This window comes from Triplophysa rosa, linkage group LG16, assembly GCF_024868665.1.
Source record: "Triplophysa rosa linkage group LG16, Trosa_1v2, whole genome shotgun sequence".
NCBI classification, from domain to species: Eukaryota; Metazoa; Chordata; class Actinopteri; order Cypriniformes; family Nemacheilidae; genus Triplophysa; species Triplophysa rosa.
In genome coordinates this window covers 21,207,803-21,228,301 of record NC_079905.1, presented here as the reverse complement: position 1 = coordinate 21,228,301, position 20,499 = coordinate 21,207,803, and the positions used below count along the sequence as shown (strand labels likewise).

General features: G+C 39.1%; 2 protein-coding genes across 3 annotated transcripts in view; one reads left to right on the top strand and one right to left on the bottom strand.

Annotated features, from left to right (window-relative positions):
• The window catches only part of ldlrad4a (low density lipoprotein receptor class A domain containing 4a), a 106,159-nt gene that overhangs the window by 29,042 nt on the left and 56,618 nt on the right, over positions 1-20,499 (top strand). The window contains exons 2-3 of one of the 2 annotated variants that reach the window (XM_057354044.1): positions 6,852-7,278; positions 19,756-19,900. In XM_057354044.1, the coding sequence (XP_057210027.1) occupies positions 19,888-19,900 (13 nt within the window). In that variant the 5' untranslated portion in view covers positions 6,852-7,278; positions 19,756-19,887. The remainder of the gene's footprint in view (positions 1-6,851; positions 7,279-19,755; positions 19,901-20,499) is intronic. The other variant, XM_057354043.1, reaches the window with a different exon arrangement.
• LOC130566547 (E3 SUMO-protein ligase ZBED1-like) overlaps positions 9,646-20,499 on the bottom strand; it is a 30,490-nt gene continuing 19,636 nt past the window's right edge. Inside the window, exons 2-3 of the mRNA XM_057354046.1 lie at positions 10,681-11,300; positions 9,646-10,597 (exon numbers count right to left, since the gene is read on the bottom strand). Coding sequence (XP_057210029.1) covers positions 10,196-10,597; positions 10,681-11,025 — 747 coding nt within the window. The 5' untranslated portion in view covers positions 11,026-11,300 and the 3' untranslated portion in view covers positions 9,646-10,195. The remainder of the gene's footprint in view (positions 10,598-10,680; positions 11,301-20,499) is intronic.

Below are 20,499 nucleotides of genomic sequence, written 5' to 3'. Positions count from 1 at the left end.
GTATGTCCGAAACCTCAGTATGCAAAAAACAGTAGGCGAGAAATACCCGGATGGTCTACTACTTCCGCCAAGATTCATAAGTGTTGAATCTTTTATAAATGTGATGGACACTTCTCTATCCCATGATGCCACAGGAGCTGAGTAACGGTCAAATTTCAAAAGTAAATCAAATAAATATAGCGGAAAACTTTTAAGGGGGGATTTAATGCTGTTTCATGCATTCTGACTTATTTACAATGTTAAACGTGCTGGCTTCTCATGCTTAACATGGTCAACTTGTCAAAAAACGAATAGGAAATTAGACGTATTATGTATTATTTTTGTGCTCGATACACTCCCCCAAGGTTCATATAGGTTTCGCAAAGTTTTTTTCGAACATGAAAACCCATTACGAAACAACTTTTCTTACTTATTGGGCAATTCTCCCGGAAAAGCATGCCCACGGCAAGGCTGAATGAAATAGCCCACCCACGCGTCAACTGACGAGCGATAAGAAGACCCGCTTACCATCAAGATTGATTGCGCTGCGTCAAGATTGGCTGTGCTGTGGGCCTGCAACTGCGCCTCGTTACTCTTGCGATAGTGAGAAAAGTTGAGGAGTGTTTGTTTGTTCATGGCATTTCAGTGATTGATGTTATATAAAGGTTGGATATAACGCTGGATTTGCAGACCGTTTGAAACAAATGGAGCCGTCCCAGCGCTAAAAGATGCCGGATGAACCGCACGTGGTAAGTGAAACTAAGTCATATGTCTGGCGCGTACGTGCATAATGTAAACAACACAAACTTATAGTGAATCAAAACAGTTATGCAGGGATAATGTGATGATGCATTGTGTGCTCTTGATTTAGTTCCTCCCCCACACACCCCCAGGATGTTATCTGTTTTCGGAAATAATCGTACAGCTGTATCTATGTTTTATAAATGTGATCAAACTAAATACTCTTCGAAGAGAGTACTATAGGTACTCAAGATTAATATGAGATTGGCAGAAACTGCATGTTCAACCGAACCTTTAAGGCGGACGTCCGTTTTTAATGTAAGTACCAATAAATGAATTTCTCGTGACTAAATTATGTTTTTATCAACGCCCATGTAAAGGGTATTGTTAATACGTCATAGGTCAAAGAGCATATAGGTCACATGACAATAAAACATGGCGGACGCAGTATATACGAAATGAATACATACTCCTCCCACTTATACTACATAGAACGTACTGCTTTAATGGCCGATAGATAGGTACTTATTCAAATTTCAGTACGTACTGTCACAGTATGAGATTTCGGACGCAGCGATAGTTTAGTTCAGTTGACCTGTGCATACAACCATATTATATAATTCAAAAACAATATGGCGTCCTCCATAGATTAAAATGAGTAAGATAATATAAAAAAATGCTGTGTTTCTTACATCTGACTTAAGTAGTAGAAGGCATTTTTACGGTATTATAACGTATAAGTCTATAATCCTTTTAACCGGAAAATGAAATGAAAATGAACTTACACTCATGCAATCCTAGGTGTATATGATTTCCTTTCCTTAGCCAAACAGAATCAAAGGTATGTTAAACAATATCCTTGCTTTCCAGGATATGCCTTTTCCAGTAATGCCATTGAATGGGGTCACAGTTTTTGAAGAAAGAAATTTTCATTTTCCGGTGAACTATACATGCTAAATAACAGCAAAATGAACTGTGCTTGTTTGATTTATGTGTTGGTCAGACCATGTCATTCTGTCTGAGTGGGTGGTACTTGGCGAGAATAAGTTGCAAAGTGGGCCAGACTTGTGACAATGGTCAAAAGTCTGGATGAGATGTTTGCCTGCTACAACCAGTGCTGTCCTCTTGAGCTCTCTGCATGTGTGTCTGCCTGGGGAGGTTTAATTGAGCTGTGACTCATCTAATGGAGAAGGCAAAAGCCTTGTGTCATACAGGCTGCATGGCAGGAGCGTAATGAATCAGTAGTCGCTGAAGACAACAGGTGTGTATATGTGCCAGTCCGGTCCAGGATGGACAAGCTGTAAAAAATAAATGCTCAAAATAAAGGTTGGAATATAGGTGGATGTTCTGTAAAAAGTGGGACGTTACATGCAGGTTTGTGGATGTGTTTGAGCAATGTTTTGAGAGGATGAAACCTGAGCTTGGCGCATCCGGGCTGATTCACTGCTTCTTACAATAAAGAACAACAGAATGAAAGGGAAGAGAGAAGGAAATCCTTCATGGGAGAGCCGACAGTGAGACGATGATGGGTTTTGTAAGCTTACGTAAGATTCATCTTGCTGGGTTATTTCATGGGCACTCCTACGACAAACACAAACTATGCCAAAGGATGTCTATACAGCACAGATTCTTATATACTGGTATGTGTTGTTTTAGAACGTGAAAAAACATAAATGGGGATTTACTCTGTCTACTCGAATCTTCAATTCCTCAAAGGTGGTCGAAACAAAACATTAGACCTAATCAGTTTCGTTGCTACATATTACATACAAATTTTTCAGCAGCATTTCGGGTAAACACAAAAGTTAGGTTACAAGTTATTAAGAAGGCTTTTCACCTGCCATCAGATAGGTTAGAAGGTTACCATAGCAACAGTTCTTTCCATTAGGATTGTGTCGGACGGTATATTGGCAAAAATGAGTACTGTACAACTTTATTGTCTTTAAGATTGAAAGATCTTAAAAAAGAGCGAAAGATCATTTGTACGCAAATAAGTTCCTAAATCCTGGCAAGCTCCTCCCTGCCCAACGACACGGTTTGTGCTGATGAGATGTTTGTGGTAGGCTGCTGATGCTCCAACAGGCTGTTTATTTTAAAACACAAAATGTTCATAGGAATAAAGTTGGCTTTATGTAATGGTCAGGAGAACTTGTTAAGTGTGTGAGGTGTCTTTGAAGCAAGTGCAGGTGGTTTGTGGCAAAGGTGCTCTGTCTTTGGATGAAATGGCATGGACGAAAGTTTTTCCTAGGTTTCATCATAATGTATAAAAGGGAAAGACTCTCTCTCTTTAACATGTATTCTCATTATTGGGGTACCGCAGGGTTCGGTACTTGGTCTCATAATCTTCTTCATATACACAGAACTGTACAGGCATTTCAGTCAACATGGCTTTCCTTAGTTTTGCTTAGTAGACGATACTCAACTCAGACTCATTATTTTTCCCTAATCGTCTCCACTCCTGTGATCTCAAGAAAGATCTTGACATGCCTCTGTAACATCAAACTTAGTGCCTACTCAAAGACAAATGTGGGATATTCTCTGACTCCGGACCATAAAGGCGTTCAGTCGCGCATCACTTGAGAGCAAAAATGACAATGCAGCTGTTTGCTTTGCAGGTGTTTGATTGTCAACAAAGACGTTTCATAGCAACCAAATTGTGGAGGATAAATGATGTTATTCACTGAGGGCATTGCAGTTGTGCAGGTGTTCCATTATTAACAAAAAAGATCAGTTATAGTTGTAAATGTGCCAAGTTGTACAAGTTTTATTATCTAATATTGAAATGTTGACTCACTGATGTATTTTATTTGCTTAAAAATAAGTGTTCGTCATTACCAGCATAATGATTACTTTTCTGTACATGCTTCCAAGTAGGATGTCAAACTTCAAGTGAAATTCCTCTTTAACCCTTACAAAAGTGAGCTTCTCAAACCTCATTACAACAACTGTCTATTCCTGAAAATCTCCTATTCACCTGGATTTACCACATCTGCTATGGGAATCATTTTTGACCAATGATTACCAATTTATTTACCAAATTGACGAATCCAGCAAACATAAGAGTTTATGTTAGTCTAACTACTACTGTTTATGTTAATGCTTGATTCTAGGGTGTTGTTGGTTGTTAGGGCGTTTTTGGATTGGTTTGTTTTCTATAGGTTGTTATTTGCTTTTGCGGCCTAAGGTACAAATACGTTTTTTTGCATGGTGTAAAGCAAGCGTTTAAGCCGTTCAGTGTAGACTTACTGTGGAGGTGCACACGGGCAGTCCACGCATACTCCGCTTATGAGAAAATTTGTGACGCACGCAAATGAGGTCAGCAAAGCAGAGCTGGACATCTAGGGTGACTCCTACTGTTTGAAGGCCCCGGAGAGATGATTAGACTGTGTGACTGGAACATTACTTTGGGCAGTAGCACGTACAGTATTTTTAGCTGTGAACCATCCAGATACATCACAAGTGGTTTAGGTAAGAAACACCTGGTAAAAAAACATACATACCTTCCACCTACTAAATTTGAACTGGAAATACTGTATATGGTGATGAATTCACACTGTGGCTGCAAGTGGACCAGAACAACATAGAGCGTTGCTGGTGGTTTCACCTTCACTGTACGGCGTGTTTGTATGTGCGCTTGTGTTTGCTCCTCAAACTGCCTTTATCTGGCACGGTGTGAAGTTGTTAGATCGTTCGTCAATGTCAGAAGAGCAATGTGCCCTCCAGCGTTTCTCGTCTCAATAGAGAGCGCTGCCGTGCGACTGTGTCATAATAAAAACATATGGGCAGCCATTGACGGGAGAATATAAGGTTTAGATAGTGTATTATGTCAAAGCTAAATCACAGGATTCCTGTCTCATACAACCTTTGTTTATCATTCAGTCATGACGGAAACAGATTTTTTTGCCAGATAGCCTCAGTCTCAAATGTCTTGGCCTAGTTTCGAGCGGCAAGACTTGGCCTGTGGAACACATCCATGGTCCGATGTAGCGATCTGAATGATTTGTGTTTATTATCCACCAACACACCTGGGCCTTCTAAAGAGGAGCATCTGTATAGTATCAGAAGTTTGGGAAGTTTCAGAAAGTACCAGGGATGCTCGGAGCGCTGAAATGATGCAGATGAGTCCTTCGCATTATTCAACATCCGCTGCAGTTGTTGCATTGTGGCCCTATCTTCCATTTTCAGTTGGTCGCAGTGAGCCGCTGCGGCATGCTGGCCGATCTCCAAAGAGAGATATTCAGTTCACAGACTGCTGACACAAGGAGGAACTGTCTCTAGAAAGGAGGAGAGGAGCGAGGGAGCGTCTCGGCTGTTTGCGTTCTGGCTGATATCGGAACTGTCAGTCAAACAATAAACAAACTGTGTCCTAGGGACAAAAAGAAAACTTCACTTATATGCCTTCCAAATTTCCTCCCACATCTTTATCTCGCTAAATCAGTTCAGCTGTTGCTCAGATTTGATGTGGCCCTTCACTTTAAACATCCTTGTCTGTGACGACCTGCAGAGTAACAACATCATTCAGTGCTGTGGGACACAAAAGAAGATATTTTTGAGAAATGTGTCAGTGATTTTTTGTCCATACAATGAGGGCCAATGTTGTTGGGGCACCAACCAACAAAATATCTTCTTTTTTGGGTGAACTATCCCTTTAAGAGGATAATATCCACTACTGGACACCAAACATCAAATTAGAGTCACAAATACAAATTCTTGTATTCAAAAACAGCAGGACACAACATGACGCATTGACTCATGGGATCTGAAAAAAAAGCTGAGGAATGAAATGAATGGAAAAATATTTTTTTGAACAATGTGACCGGGCCTTTAGAGTTTCAGTGTATTGACAGTGCAACAAAGTCAGAAATAAACTTTTTAATTCAATGGGCTCTGGAATAAAATGAAAAAATAAAACCAAGAAAGTAATTTTTAAGCAAAAATGTTGACTATTCATTACTTTTTGAAATATTAAAATCGTTTTAAATCATTGCATTGCTCAGATTTGTATATCTGATGCAGCCAATATATTGTGCAGCCATAATGTAGTGTATTTAAATCAAATCAAAGTCCCAGTCAACCGGAAGTTGCGATCGTTTTTACTCCGTGTTTTGACGCATTTCTGAGTGAAATGGAATTTTGAATGAGAAAAATAGTGGGCGTGGCTTTCGTCTTTCTCTGTGATTTAAGTGGATGTATAAAAACAGCTGTTGCCGTTTGAAATAGAACTGGCAGCAGACTTACAGTTGAAGTGGAGGAGTTAATAGACGTCTAACATACGTCATCTAAGATGGATAGTCATTACAGGACGAACATGCATTTTCAAATTTTAACTGAAGTTTATGAGGGCACACGATTTTTAAAAAGAGAATGACCCACTATTTACAATAAACACTGCAATATTTCATGAAAAAATAGGCATTGTAATTTTTTATTTCACTAGGACTTTAAATCAAAATGATTTCTCAATCTGAATAATTATGGGTGTTTAGTAATAAAACAAAATGTACTGGTTTTAGAGTTGACATTATATTTTTTTAAATCAGAAACCACTTCACTTAAGCAACACATTTCACTAACCCCAACTGAAAGATAGATTAAACTAAAACTAATTAAACATCCGTGGAATTCACGAATATCATTTAAATGGCTGGGACTTTTTTGTCTCTTTTGTCGGCCGTGGTTTATTCTTCTGTCGGTCTATTCTGCGGTTCCTAATGACCTGCGTCCCGTACGGTGCATTGATACATGAGAACATTCAAAGTCAACCGCTGTTTCCAGACCTGCCCGACATCCATCCCCATTATTTGCTTTGTCTTTATTCTACACACTAGTACTTTCTGCTAACAATGTTTCATTTGCCGTCTCTTGTTGAGCGGCCTTCTCTTTTGCCTGTTGTGTTTGAAGTGGAGCTGATTTTACTTTCAGAGGTGTTCACGCCACCCCCAGTTATATTTATCTTCAGACTTCAAAGTGCCACCCCGCTGTGTTTTTGCATCTGAGCAAATAAAAAAGGTTGTTTCTCCGGTGTAGCCTTCCATATGGCTCTCTTCCGAAATGAGCCAGCCATGGGGAACGAGGATCACTTGTTCAAATATAATCCTGTTAACCAGTTTCTCTTTTTTATTTCTCCACAGTTTTTCATGAGATGAACCTCCGGCCCCTCTGAGGAAGGATGGTACGCCTGGCACATTGGATAGGACAGTGCCCATGGGCATCTGCGTCACTTGTAAAGCAATCTTGAGCAGTAGTAAGACAGTCATAGCAGACTTCTTGTGTGAAAGTTTTCACAGTTGGCCATGGCTGCATTTCCATGGCTCGGAGGATAGGGTGCTTGTTTAGAGAGTCAGCTGGTCATTTTAGCAAAGTCCAACACTTCCTTTGACCCGCGGAGACTGAAGGAGAAGCATACGTCTCGAACCAGAGGATTCAAAATGGAGGTGGCACAGGCACGCTGTCACGAAAGCTCCTCTTTCTGCTGGACTGGTTAACACTGCAGTCAATAGCATTACTGCAAGGGCAGTATGCAGGCTGCTGACTACCCAGCCACAAACAATAACACAGGTAAGAATCACTTCTTATAGGCATAAATAAAGTCAGCGCTTAAAAGGTTTTACACCTAGAGATGCCCTTGGTGGCCTTAGGAAAGGGGGTTTTCTTCTACATACATTTAAGCTCAGTAACACCTGTTTCAATAACAGAGTACATCAATCATTAGTGACAAAAACATCTGTGAAACGGGTATTAGCAGCATCAATTCACGTCAAAAAAAATGCAGACGATTAAAGTCCATTTAAATCGAAGCTTGTTTATTCACATGTCTCGATGAGTGCGTTTACATGCACAAAATAAACGGATATCTATCAAAAATAAGAGTATAAAAGAAACCTGTTTTCACGTGTTTACATGCATATCAATAAACTGGCTTCACAGAAAACTGAGTTTTCATGGAAGTTTGAGACTTGCCAGACAGGTTTCTTGCGTGCAGTGACGTCACCATCGATAGTCTGTCTAGTAGTTAGAAATACCGCGGAAAATCGGTCAGAAGCTGTATTTTTATATCTCTTCTCATGTCTGCAGTACCTGCATATGCAACAATAGTTTTTCATTTTACCGTTTCTACATCAACTGCATGATTCGAGAGCGGACTTTTATGGACCTTTTACTTTACAACTTAATTGAAGGTGATTCATGTCCATTTTCCTTAAAGATTTGTATATAAAGTCGGCACACCAAAGCTCCAAACATATAAAAAATTTATCACTTAAAAGTAGGGCTGTGCCGATAAACGATATCATATCGAATCGCGATAGAATGTATTTCAAAAACGATGATAAGCTATTGGCATTTTGACTCGATATGGATTAATCGAAAGGTCTTTGCACATACAGTCCGAAATTTTCGTATGCGTTTTTCGTATTTGGCTCTTGTTTGTACGGTGTCTCTGCATTGTTATAATAGGCCACTCAAAATGCTTGCTACGGATGCGAAAAACGCATAAAATCGAACCCGGTCCGAATTTTTTTTATGACGGACGAAAATATCGGAGGCAGTGTGTAAATGTGATTGACACAACGTGAGGTCGTATTTATTTTTTAACGTGCGGAAATTTCGGACGCAAATTTCGGACTCAATGTGCAATGGGCTTTACAGTCTAACAGAACGCAGAAATAAACGCAACAACCGTCAGTCAGCGTGCAGCTTTTATCATGTGCGTCAAAGTACAAAGTCCATTTCATACTGCACTTGGCAAAGAAAACTCAACATGAGGGAGACATGTCCAGCTGCGGAACCGCAGCAACATTTTCTGAACCGCAGTTTCTGAACCACGGCTACGGAACGGAAGTGATGGTGGAGTTATTGACGACAAGCATGGAGGAGAAAACGGTGAGTTTTGTGCAATGCCTTTTGAATTTTGTATTAAATAACAATCGTATATGACGTTATTTGTTAAATATTGAATTTGTGCATGACTGTATCAACTTACTGAAGCTTAAAGTTGTTGCCGTGTTTTATTGTACAGAACATTTTTTTCTGTAGACGGTTCAATTACTTTTCGGAGCACATGTTTTATTTGGGCATTACCTTTATTTTAAGAAATATAAGGGTAGTTGGCAGATTAATCGTACATGTGTTATATGGTGTGACAAAGCAAAATTTAGAAAACAAGATGTTAACATTGCATTGTTTTAATAATGGCTTTATTTATTGTATATAGCATATGGCAGATTTATCTTTATAGTTATGCATTTTAGTCTATCAACTACCCATAAATAGTTTATTCCACTTCATTTGTTATATGCATTGAGTTGATTTTACTTATCGTCGAGGTTTTTAATCGGATTTGTCACTGCTGATATAATTGTGTTTTGCATTTATCTCTTGTAGAGACATCCAACGATTCAGCAAGGTAATTCTTTACCTGAGTTGCAGCAATGTACCAACTGTTGCAGGAATTACCACTGTCCTTTTTGCTCGGCCAGTGTGTTTAAACCAGTCAAACTGGTCAAATTAAAAAGTCACATTCAAAGCCATTTCAAGAAGGCAATTGTACATGGAGGTTAATATTTTGTGTTATTTGTTTAATATGTGTCATATGATTATATTATAGCATTATGTTTACCATTATACTTTAACAAACTGGGTGAATTTGATCAATTGTAATTTTTATAATTTGTTTTACAGTGTATGTTTGATTTAAATGATGTTTTGTTTAAAATAATGCTGCAGTTTTTTTAACCATAAAACAATGAAACTAATACGATCATGCAAAATGCCCTCAAGTGTGAAACATTATTTCTAACACCATCAACAGGAACACAATAAGATAATACAATGAAACACATTCATTATACAATAATTCTACACAAGATTGATGTTTTAAATGGCTTTTTGTACCATACCTTAATGTATTTTAACTCACACATGTAAGACCTGAAAAGCAGCCTTATTTAAGAATATGACGTTTTTGCATGTAATCGCAAATCACACTCCAAGACTCTAGGTGGCGCGACTTCATCTAAGAACGAAAGCTCCGTGCCCTCATTCTGTGACCGCTGTTCAGAAACTGCAGCTGCGATTCCGCAGCTGGATATTATTGACATGAGGAGGAAAACATTACTGGAAGCGGAAACAAAGTAGTGATGGGAAGTTCATAGGGCTGCACGTTAACAGAAAAAATGTTAATCATGATTATTTTGCTCAAAAAATTAATCTCGATTAATAACAACGATTATTCTTTTAGTTAAGAACTTTTTTATTGCATTTTACAGCCATAAAACATTAGGCTATAAACAGAGATGTCAGAACATAATATTGAGGCTTCTAACAGAGATTTTTTAACTCTGGTAAAAATAAAACTGTTCCTCTTTTACATGTCAAATGGAAATTACAAAACAAAATAAAACTGGAATGTGAATAACAAACAATTCTTGTTTTTACTCTCCTATGATATGCCTACCAGTGTGCATTTATGCATATGTTACAGATTTTTGGCTAAAACCACAAGCCTGTCAACTTGATCAGGCTTTAGGGAAGACCGCAAGCAAGTAACCAAATTTCCGCCTGTACTAAAAGCCCTCTCTGAAGGAGAGCTTGTGGCTGGTATGCACAAGTATTTCTTTGCCACTTTTGAAAGCCTTGGGTAGATCTTTTCATGTTCGTTCCACCATTTTAGTGGGTCCCCTTCACTATCCAGGTTGCATGACTGTAAGTAAGACTGCAGCTCACAGGTTACACTGGGTTCCTGGTTGTTAGGTGGCAAGGCTTGTTCAGTGGTTTTAAAGTAGCTTCCTAATGTCATCTTTTTCTTTGGAGCGCATCCAGCTTCAGCATCCTCCTCCTCCTCCTCAGTGTTTCCTTGTGGTGGTTCTCGGGGTGGCACCTAGACACATAAAAAGACAATTAGAACAAATTTCGAGGAGTCTCAAATCACTATATAAATCACAGTGCAGCTCTTTTTATTACCATCATTGCCACAATCTGCATCTCAACTTTCAGTCTGGTTTGTATTGATGTTTGGTTGTCTTCAGCAACGTAGCTCATCTTAAAACGTGGATCCACAGTCGATGCCATGTCCAACAGAGCCTGGATATGTGGGTTGCTGTATTTTTCATTTACGTACTCCAGGATTTTAGACTTTATTGCTCTTGACAGGTCAGTATCATCATCCTTAACTTTCAAGATTGATGAGTTGAAAAGATGAAGAACTGGCTTTACAAACGACACGCTCACATACTTCTCACCCAATAGTGCGTCTGTAAAATCAACTAGAGGGTGCAGGGATTTGTTGATCGCCTCTAGCACATCCATGTCCTGCCATGTTGGGATAAGATGTCGAGACTTCTTGTCAGAAGACAGGACATGTGCAATGGCCTTCTGCTGCTCGATGACTCTCTATCATGGCCTGACATGATCCCCACCTTGTTGGACACTCTGTTTTCAGTGAGTGCTCAGGGAGCTTCAGTTCCTTTTGTGCTGCTGAAAACTCCCTCTTACGCTTCCAGCTGTAGGAGAAAGTACTTTGCTCACCAACTTTTTGCAGAGGCCCACAGCCCGGTCAATTCTTGAATCCTTCATGGCATTCTCTACAAAAAAACATTATCAGAAAAACATGATCAAGCCAATGAATAGACTTTCATAAAAAGACTTTGTTTATTTTGAAACTTTTTGTGAAAAATTGAAATAAATCTGTGGTATTTTGATAATTATGTACACCTAAAACTATTATTATTAAGACTATTGTAACTATTTTGTAAGCACTGACTTATTCTTAATTCCTCTGAGACTGGGTCCAAATATAATCACATGTAATAGCATTTGACCAGTCAAATACTGCTTGTTTTTCTATAGCTTTTAAATCTCTGTAAATTTTGCAGAATAAATATGCTGATTATACTACCCTAATCATATTTGCAGCGAGGAAACATAGGGGGAACAGACTTCGACAAAACACCGGCACAGGAGCACAGTTTGCACAAGACTCGTACCTGATCAACAGCGGAGTATGACCCCTTTTTGGGAACTAACGAACGTCCTTCTGCACCTTTCTTTTGTTGCTCCGCCATCATGTTCATTCAAGCTGTCTAACGTATCTGTAAATCCCGCGAAGCCAGCTTCTACAAATATGAGGGAGCGCGCTCGCAAACTAAACGCTGTCACGTCAGTTGTGACGCAGTCTATCATCCGTTACTCCGCCAATGAGAATAACAAACAGTTTGCTGATTTTAGACCGTTTGATTTGTGCTTGGTCCTTACACATTAATATCGCGACGATTTCAATTAATTAATCATGTGTCCCAATTATCGTTATCACGATCGAAATACGATTAATCGTGCCCTAGAAGTTCGAGTCATTTTTGCGATTCGGATGTTTGAATCTCGTTCAGCAAAATTAACGAATCTTTCATCTGAGCAGAGTTAAATTAATGTTGCATGTTAATAGCCAAATTACCCCATAACGTTTATTTATGCTAGTTTTGATCAGATATATAATAAGAAATAACTTATATTGTAGTTAGGGACAAGTTATGAGAAACAGTTATTTAATTATTTCCTGACAGCCAAATAAACTCTGAAATCTGTACAAGAAACAAAAAGGATTATAGCTCAACTCAAGAGACTTACTTTGCCCATATAGACTGCATTTACAGAAAACATAAATGATTAGTTCACCTACCGAGTCGGTCGTTCTTTTGTCACGTGACAACCCCATAGGCCAGTCTATGCAGACTGTGCCGGTGTTGTGCCGAAAACACACTCCCCGCCAGATTATGCACCCCCTTCAATAACACGCTGTCCGATTGGCTAATTCTAACCCCTCCCCACACCCAATCCTAATCCTAACCCCTCCCCTAACACCTAATCCTCACCCTAACCATTGTGGGGAGGGGGGGTGCATAATCTGGCAGGGAGTGTGTTTTCGGCACGACACCGGAAACAGAAATGATTAGTTCATCTACCGAGTCTTCGGGGTTTGAGTCGTTCGTTCTTTTGTCACATGACAGATGCTTGTTTAATGTATTACATACAAAAATAACTTATTTCCTGACTTCCCTTACAAACATTCATGCAGTTTTTAACTCTTGCTTTTGATGCATTTCTGTAAAGTTATGTATTTATAATTCATTAACAATTTTGGGTCACTCAGGTATGCAACAAGGTTTACAAGTTGTTGTTTTTTACTAAAAAGTCTCATGCAGTTTGCAAAGTATATAATAATAGGCTATTGAAATCATTTAAATGTGCAACTATTTAATAAGAGATCACTTGTGTAATATATGCATTAGACATAAACACTGACTTTACTAGTGTTGCTTATGTTTATATTTTGCCAGCACAGTTCTTATGCAAAATAGTTAGTTATTAAGATAAATTAAAAACACATGCAGAAATCCACAAGAAACATTTATGAATATACTGACAGAAAAAAGAACAGAACGGCACGTTTTAGAGAAGATGTTTATTGCACATATCTTTTGATCATTTTATATTTCTTCCATAATACAACATATAACACGTACATATGCATTTGACTGATGATCCGGGAAGTGGTCACGTAACGTTAAAGACTCGGACTCGAAGACTCCGGTACAGGCTGCAGGTTTGCCTGCGGAGCTACCATTTGACAAAAGAACGAAAGAGGACTCGGACCCGATGACTCGAGAGACGAACTAATCATTTCTCTTTCCGGTATAAGGACTCGGACCCGATTGACTCGAGAGACGAACTAATCATTTCTCTTTCCGGTATAAGGACTCGGACCCGATGACTCGAGAGACGAACTAATCATTTCTCTTTCCGGTATAAGGACTCGGACCCGATGACTCGAGAGACGAACTAATCATTTCTCTTTCCGGTATAAAAGAACAAAAGGACTCGGACCCGATGACTCGAGAGACGAACTAATCATTTCTCTTTCCGGTATAAAAGAACGAAAGGACTCGGACCCGATGACTCGAGAGACGAACTTCATTACTGTTTCTGGTACAATGTTGCACATGCGCGGTCAACACAAAATGAACGAATCACTCGCTGAGACACTCGTTACTCCCGAGTCATTTTAAAGATTCGTTCAAAAAGAACAATCGTTCAGTAATCAAATGAAAACATTACTGGAAGCGGAAACAAAGGTGAAACTAACCTCGAGTTGTCATCACGCGGTTTATCAAGTGTCTTATTTTTTTCGCAATCGCCGGTTAAACAAAACAAACTTGAGGCGCAACTGCAAGCGAGTTACTTCGAAACTCAAGCACAAACGTTTTTATATCCATCGTTAACATATCTGCTAACATGAGCTGGTGCTTATGAAACAAACCAGCGCTGCCCTGTACAGATTAGAGATGTAATGAAGTGAGTTTGTGTGCACATTAAAATATTGAACCTTGTATGTAAGATGCCTGCATGATTAAAGAAATGTACTACAGTTTATATGAGATGTCTTTAAGGTTCACTGAATACATTGAATGAATCCCACTACTCGAGCAAGACATTATTGCAGTGTTATGTATGTGCGCAGGTGCTCGCACTGCTGAGCCAATAGTTCGAATGTACACGGTAACGGAGCCCTTTCATTGGTTGAATGTACTGAATGAACACTCCCTTTACTTAACGAGTCAATTGAGTCAAAATGAGACTGAATGAACTGGTACATGTTGTTTATGGCCTAAAATCCTCTGTGTTGCAACAGTGCATTAATTTAATTTAACTTTAGTTAATAAACTGTATTTAAAATAGATTCTTTTAAATACAGTTTTTTAATTAAATATATATCGAAATAAATATCGTTATCGATCAATATAGAAAAAAACTATCGAGTTTACTTTTTTGCCATATCGCCCAGCCCTACTTAAAAGACTTTCGCATGGCGCGTAACGTTTTGAGCGCACAGGCTCTTCAATTAATACATTTTAAAATGAATCCATAACATATTTTAGTTTTGGAGCTTTGGTGTGCCGACTTTATATACAATTCTTTATTCATTTTTTGGTCGAGCACCCAGTTGAGGTTGATGTCCGTGCTTTTGTCTTCTTTTAGTTATTTTCCTTAAAGAACAATTCGAACCCTAAAAGCTGATAATCCCTATTAGTTTTTAGGGTTCGAATTGTTCTTTAACCCTGCCCTCCATACATGCACAACATAAACTGTACTTTACCACTAGACTGACATCTTAAAGCGATACTATGTAACATTGGCTCACGGGTTCCCCTTGCGGTTGATAAACGCAATTGTCTGTTACCAGTGTCGTAAATGAGACAAAACTCTCTGGTTTCTTTGCTGTCTCTGTCATGGCATTGGTTTTGAGACTTGCATATTAGATCGTTTCATTTTATAGTTAGCTGTTGGCTAAGGCACTCACTTAATCCTTGGTGTTTCGAGTCAGATCCGTGGGCGTGGCTTGTTGGTTTTGACTAAATCTTTGGTGTTTCAAGTCTTACGAAACCTTTACCCTAACCCACACCCTAACCATCTAAACTACCTATGATTGTTAAAATTGACGAAAAAACACGTTTGGGTGATCACGTCTGACTCGAAACACCAAGGATTTAGTGAGTGCCGTTGGCTAACTTCACCCAGGCTATGATGAGTAAAATATGTGACGTATGCCGTAAAGCAGGTCGCAGGGGATGGGCGGGGCTGTGTGTACTGACCTGAACACCAAAGTTACAGAGTGCGGTTGTAGCTGCTAAGAGGCTGCTCAGGTAGCAGTGGCAGTAGAATTCGTCCGGTTAAGAGTTGTTCTACCACTAAAATAATTTTGGAGACATTATTTTAAGGTCAAAAAACTGTGTAGTGTTGCTTTAAGCTCATATTACAAACGACGGTTGTCTGAAAGTGTCATCTTGCCAAGGGAAGGAAGAGAGCCAGGACCACCGCCCCCGCAGATGTCAGTAAAAGGTTGTATTAGCTAGTAAAGACGAACAAAAGATGACTCGGATTACCTGCATCATTAGAGGTTACATGATGTTGTTTAGTCCCTATCGTGTTATCATGGACTTATATTTCACCATATTAAAAAAACACTGTTTTGTGCCTTTGTGTGAGGCCAGCCAAATGCTGACTCTGAAAATCCTCCAGTATCCAGTTTTTTAATATCAGATGTGGAATTTGAACTTGGAGAGGAATTTGGACCCATACATCCAAACATTCCTGAGAGACCTGAGGTAGAGGATATTGTTTTAACAACTGGAAGGCCCCCAAGCCGAGCTGGGGTCACAATGTTCTGCTTTTTTATTCATCGTGTAGAGAAATGAAAAACCAGAACATTCTGTTCAAAAGCATGTGACGGGCCATCCAACTGAGGGGAAAGAGTGCTGGCCCGCCATCCCAAGCAACCTGTCAATCGCAGAAAAATCACATCTGAAAGAAATGCCTTAAACTAGCAAACCCAGATAAACGTTACAAAAGCTACAAACTTAAACGAATGGTTCACAAACGAATTACTGCCATGTTTACAGATCCTCATATCGTTCTCGAGCAATACGACTCTTTTATGAGCAGCACAAAAGCAGTAGTTGAGCAGATTCTCAGAGGCGTTCTTCTTCATACAGTGAAAGTGGATGGGGATGGAGGCTGCACCATTAAAATCATAGGGATATGGAAGTCATAGAATGGCTTTCTGAGATGACTGACATGTATTCATTTCTGTTGAAAAAGACAGCATATGCTGGTGTTAGGTAGGATTTGAAGCATGGTAGCTGGTTTGTGCTGGTTTAAGATGGTCCTAAATCAACTCAGGACCACCTTAAACCAGCACATGACCAGCTTAATCCAGCACAAACCAGCTGCCATGCTTCAAAACCTATACCAGCATATGCTGTTTTTTTTCAACAGGGATGCACTAAAAATCTTTTCTGCTGCAGCTCTCAGATGTTTGTGTTCACCTGGTGCAAACTGGAAGGTTGTTGTGAGAGATTATCAGTGAATAACCAATCAGTGTCAGTCAGGCTTTATGTTGAAAGATAACACGTGTATGTTAATATTTGGGTGACATCTACCAGTTATGACAGATTTTACCATTAGAGAATATGTAAATTCTTCATTATTTTACATAAAATCTCATTGCACTTAACACTAGTTCATTATTTTCAGATATGAGAAGTTGTATTATTCACTCTTTAACAAAAAACATGCTTGAAAAATAACTGAAAAAGAGAACGTTCTGTACAAGTTATTTTTAGGTTATTTCCAGAACATTGCAGGATGGTGTTCTAAAAATATTATTTTCTGGTTCCAAAATAATAGCCAAAAAATAACTATAATAACCACCAGGTAGGGCTGCTCGATTATGACAAAAATCATAATCACGATTATTTTGGCCAATATTGAGATCCCGATTATTTAACATGATTACTCGCTAAGTTTTAAAACAACATAGAAAAATAAAAAAACTTGGCTTTTAAACTGTGAATTCAACTGAAAAATAAATGTAAAGAAATAGCACAGCTGAACAACTGTAAAGGAAGGGGGTGCGCTGTGGATTTATACCACAAGAAAAGAGATGATCCTTGCAAAATGGAATGCGGCACAATAATCGTTTTACGTCGATTATTTTGTTTTTGTAATTGTTGAAGGCCAAAATTGATGATTATAATTATTTTTGATTAATTGCACAGCCCTACCAACAGGGACGTTATTTTCTGGTTATTTAAAAACACTCTTCCATGTTCTAGAAAATGTTCTCGTTGCAATAAATAAAACCTGACAAAAATTGGTTCCCCAAAAATACGTTAGGGAAGGTTCTGTGTTTACTGGGTATAGAAGCGAGAAAATCATATGGGTTTTTAAATCACAGAATTAAAATGTTTAGGTGAACTGTTTCTTTAACTTTTTCTTAAACTACTGCTTTGAAATTCTTGAGAAAAAGAGATATATGCAGCATAGCAAATAAGTACTTTGACAGCTGTTATAAATAAGCATTTAAAGATCTTGTCATTTGAGAGCTCTAATTAAGTCTCATGCATTGTTCAGTCAGCCCACTCTTTATTTAATATCAATTTATGTTAATTTGATCTCAATTAAAGAAATGTGTGTCTGCCACAGAATTTTTTGTAGATATGAATTAATTTGTTCATGGTTTTGCTTAGCAACAGAGACTAAAGCTACTCGATTTTGAAGCTTGTGCTGTCTCTCTCACACACACACACACACACACACACACACACACACACATCTTCTTCATGGAGTGGGAATCGTGTTGGTGTTTCGTGGCAGAGGCGTTTTGAGTGTGGACAGCTTCCAAATCGATTTCCGTCATTTCGTGAGCCCACGGCACACAGGTTTGCGTAGGGAGGTTCGGAAAGGTCGGGGAGTTTACCGTGAGCTAAATGACGGGGATTACGACGCTGCTAAACAAGCGGGTCGGCGAGAGAAAAACGACTGATCCTCGCGAGGTTAAACTGTGGTTAGCCATGCTCGTGTTTAGGTTTGAACCCGTTCAAACGTTCCTACCTAACACGTGCACTTGAAAGTGAATGTTTCAGAGGCATGATGAAATTAGCTTAATAGTTTTCAAAGGTTAGAGTGAGGGATCTTTTTTTCACAGTTTAAAAAAAGCGGATCACACCGGCTATATCTAGAATGACGTCTAGCCACCGTCTGGTTAACATTTTACTCAGAAATGTTAATAAAGTGAGAACATATTGCGACGGCTGCACCGTCTCGCACTTCTTAACTCGGTTTTGCTATGCACACACGCTTAATTATCCGAGCTCAGCCGGCGGAGGTCACTCTCTTCTTACCAGCGCACACACCGCTCCCCCTCGACATGCTGGGGAATTTGGCGCAGAACATTTTCGCAGGCTTTCTCGCTCTAATTTTCTCTTCTTAATAAAGGAGCCAAGACCTGGAGGCGGCGACAGACAGAGACTGGAGGGGAAAGACGGGGAGGGGAGTGTTGAAAGTGACAAAAAGCTATAGCGTGATGTGTGGGAGACGAGGTCCAAATGAGATTAAAGGTATTCAGAACAAAACTCATTTTGTAGCTTTGGAGGACATATCCACCGGAAGAGCGACAACAGATCTCAGCGCATCTGAAACTAGACAGCAAAGTGACAATACAACAAATGCAACGTATCCGATTGTGCTTTTTGGCCTTATTTGGGTCTTTTTTTAAATGTGATACAATATATTTGACTGTAACTTTGCCGTGTTTGTGTCAGCATCAGCTTAACCAGTGACGTGAGTTTCTGGGACTTTGCTTGACTGATAAAAGAAAACTTACGTCTAGATAAAATGTTTTCTTGATAAATACCGTCAAGTCGCGCCCCAAATTTCCAATTGTGTATGATAAATAGGTTACAAGGGAGGGGGAAAATATCAGTAGGCCTAATACATTTTAAAAAGTCCCGGTGAACCAGAAGTTGCAATCGTTTTTACTTGCGTATTTTGAATTGAAATTGCAAATTAGACAAATAGTGGGCGTGGCTTTCGTCTTTCTCTGCGATTTGATTGGATTTATAAAATCAGCAGCAGACTGACTCTTGAAGGGGAGGAGTTTACGGATGCTCCGCCCAAGCCGTCTAACATAGGCCTACGTCATTTAAGATGGATAGTCAGTACAAGACGGAAGTGCATTTTCCGATTTTAACTAAAGATTATGAGGGCACATGAATTTTAAAAAGAGAATGACCCACATTGATAAACTATTTACAATAAACGCTGCAATGTTTCATGAAAAAATAGGCATTGTAATTTTTTATTTCACTCGGACTTGAACCGAGTGAATTCACTCGGACCACCAACCGAGTGAAGGCATTGTAATTTTTTATTTCACTCGGACTTTAACCTTATTGGTATTTTCATATTAATAATCAATACTTTGTTACATTACCACAGTCACATACAAGCTTTGAACCACATGAGGGTGAATAAACAGTGAATTTTTTTTTTCATTTTTTGTGATCTCTTTCATGATGAATTTAAGAGAAAAATGAAGAAACACAAGTCTGAAGAGCTGACACACTTGGCTTAATCTTGTCGTTGACTCTAAATCCCAGGTGTGGAGTAAATTTAGACATTGAGGTTTCTCTCAAACCCATCCAGGTCCCTCGGCCCGGCCAGTCGGTCACAGATGGCCTTGTCTGCTAAAAGTGAACTGATAGCAGGTGACATCAACAGCCGGGCTGGGGAAGAGCACGCAGGGTGGTTTAAGGTCTTATCAGGGCCGGATGAGTCATGAGAATGGCAGGTGAGAGCATCCACTTAACCCACCACACAGGAGAGAGTGCTGGTTTACTGCAGTGTATTATAATGGCTGCATCATCATCACCATTACTGTTACTTATATCTGAGCAGTGTTTGAATTGTGTCAAAGCTCTTGGGGGGGCCCTCTTACCAGCCCCTCTTACATCTATGAATATTCGATATATATACAGTATATATTGCCTTTACGGAACTGCCAGTACCCAGAGGAAAGGAAAATCAAACAAGAGATCTCCTTCTAAACTCACATCTTTCTCCTAGACAGAAATTTGATCAAATTAACATCAAATTACATCTCACACTGTGCTCAGATTATTCTCGTTCAATAAAGACTCATACATTCTCACATTTATCTCCTCTAAAGTTTCATAAGAGATCTCAATAACATCTCACACAGTGCTCAGGTTATTCTCCTTCAATAAAGACTCTTACATTCTCACATTTATCTCCTCTAAAGTTTCATAAGAGATCTCAATAACATCTCACACTGTGCTCAGATTATTCTCCTTCAATAAAGACTCTTACATTCTCACATTTATCTCCTCTAAAGTTTCATAAGAGATCTCAATAACATCTCACACTGTG